This window comes from Eurypyga helias, unplaced genomic scaffold, assembly GCF_000690775.1.
Source record: "Eurypyga helias isolate BGI_N326 unplaced genomic scaffold, ASM69077v1 scaffold26045, whole genome shotgun sequence".
Taxonomy (NCBI): domain Eukaryota; kingdom Metazoa; phylum Chordata; class Aves; order Eurypygiformes; family Eurypygidae; genus Eurypyga; species Eurypyga helias.
Window position 1 is genome coordinate 1 of NW_010253759.1, and position 1,242 is coordinate 1,242.

Below are 1,242 nucleotides of genomic sequence, written 5' to 3' on the forward strand. Positions count from 1 at the left end.
CCGGCGCCACGTCGCTCTGCGCTTCCCTCTTGCGCAGGTCAGTGCCAGTTCTGCGAGCCCACCGGCCTCGCCAACCCCGCCGACATCTTCCACGTGAACACCGTTGGGCCCCTCATCATGACCTTCGACGTCTCGGCCAGCAAACAGGCCCTGGCCTTCGGCGACTCCGAGGGATGCGTCCACCTCTGGGGCGGCTCCCCGGAGGTCACCTTCAACGCCTACTCCCGGGAAACCGACTTTGCCTTGCCCTGCCTCGTGGACACGCTGCCACACTTGGACTGGAACCAGGACCTCGTGCCGCTCTCCCTCATCCCCGTGCCGCTGACCAACGACTCCCTGCTCTCCGACTGGCCAGCTGCCAACTCTGCCCCGGCACCCCGGTAATTTGCCAGTCTCTCCCAGGGAAAGGCAGCACAGGGACGCTGTCCCTGGCAGAATTCCTCTCCTTCCCTGGGTCTGGGGAGCGGCTCAGTTGCTCTGCTGCCTCCCTATCTCATGGCTGGCACTGCCCTTTCTCCTCACGTGCCCCGTGAAATGCAAGATAAGTTCCCCGCGGTGGAGCTTAACCGCTGAGGTGCGGTGACGGGGCAGGTCTGAAGGTGGTAGGGTATGGCCAAACCTCCCATCTCCCTGGTCGGGGAGATCCCGGTGGGATCCTGGTTGCATTCCGCCTGTGTGTAAACTCTTGTTTTCCCTCTGCCTGAGCCCTGTCCTAAGAGACGCCTGCGCTCAGCGCTGCCGCCGCGTTCGGCCGCAGTCCAGGCGGTTTGGTGAGATGGAAAATGAACCTGGGGGAAGGACCGACTTGGGAGGGGGAACCCCTCGTGACCCACTGGTGGGGTCCCTGAGGGCACCCAGCCAGGCCTTGGTTAAACGCCAAACAGAGCGGCCTCTGACTGGCGGCGCGTTTCGCGAGCCCCTCCGGTAGATCCCGAGATTTTGCGCACCATGAAAAAAGTGGGGTTCATCGGTTACGCCCCAAACCCGAGGACCAAGCTCCGCAACCAGGTACCCGCTCTCGGGAGGGGGTTGTGCGGGACGTGGGGTGCTTCTACCAGCAGCGGGGGTCTGCGGTTGGGGGAGGGAGGGAGCGTGCCGGACGCTCGGAGCTTCCTGCAGGACTCGGGACAGGGATGAGAGATGAAATCCTCTGCCTTGGGGTGCTGCAGGAGGCAGGTGGATGGTTTGGAGGTGACAGCTTCTCTTGAGTGGGTGCCAGCCCTGGGGGGAGGGCTGGAGCCT

At 64.1% G+C, this 1,242-nt stretch overlaps 1 protein-coding gene across 1 annotated transcript in view; it reads left to right on the plus strand.

The window, feature by feature from the left end:
* Positions 1 to 42: 42 nt before the first annotated feature.
* PAN2 (PAN2 poly(A) specific ribonuclease subunit) overlaps positions 43 to 1,242 on the plus strand; it is a gene marked incomplete at both ends in the record, with an annotated part of 7,010 nt that continues 5,810 nt past the window's right edge. Inside the window, 2 exons of the mRNA XM_010152783.1 lie at positions 43 to 380; positions 885 to 1,008. Of these exons, the coding sequence (XP_010151085.1) occupies positions 43 to 380; positions 885 to 1,008 (462 nt within the window). The remainder of the gene's footprint in view (positions 381 to 884; positions 1,009 to 1,242) is intronic.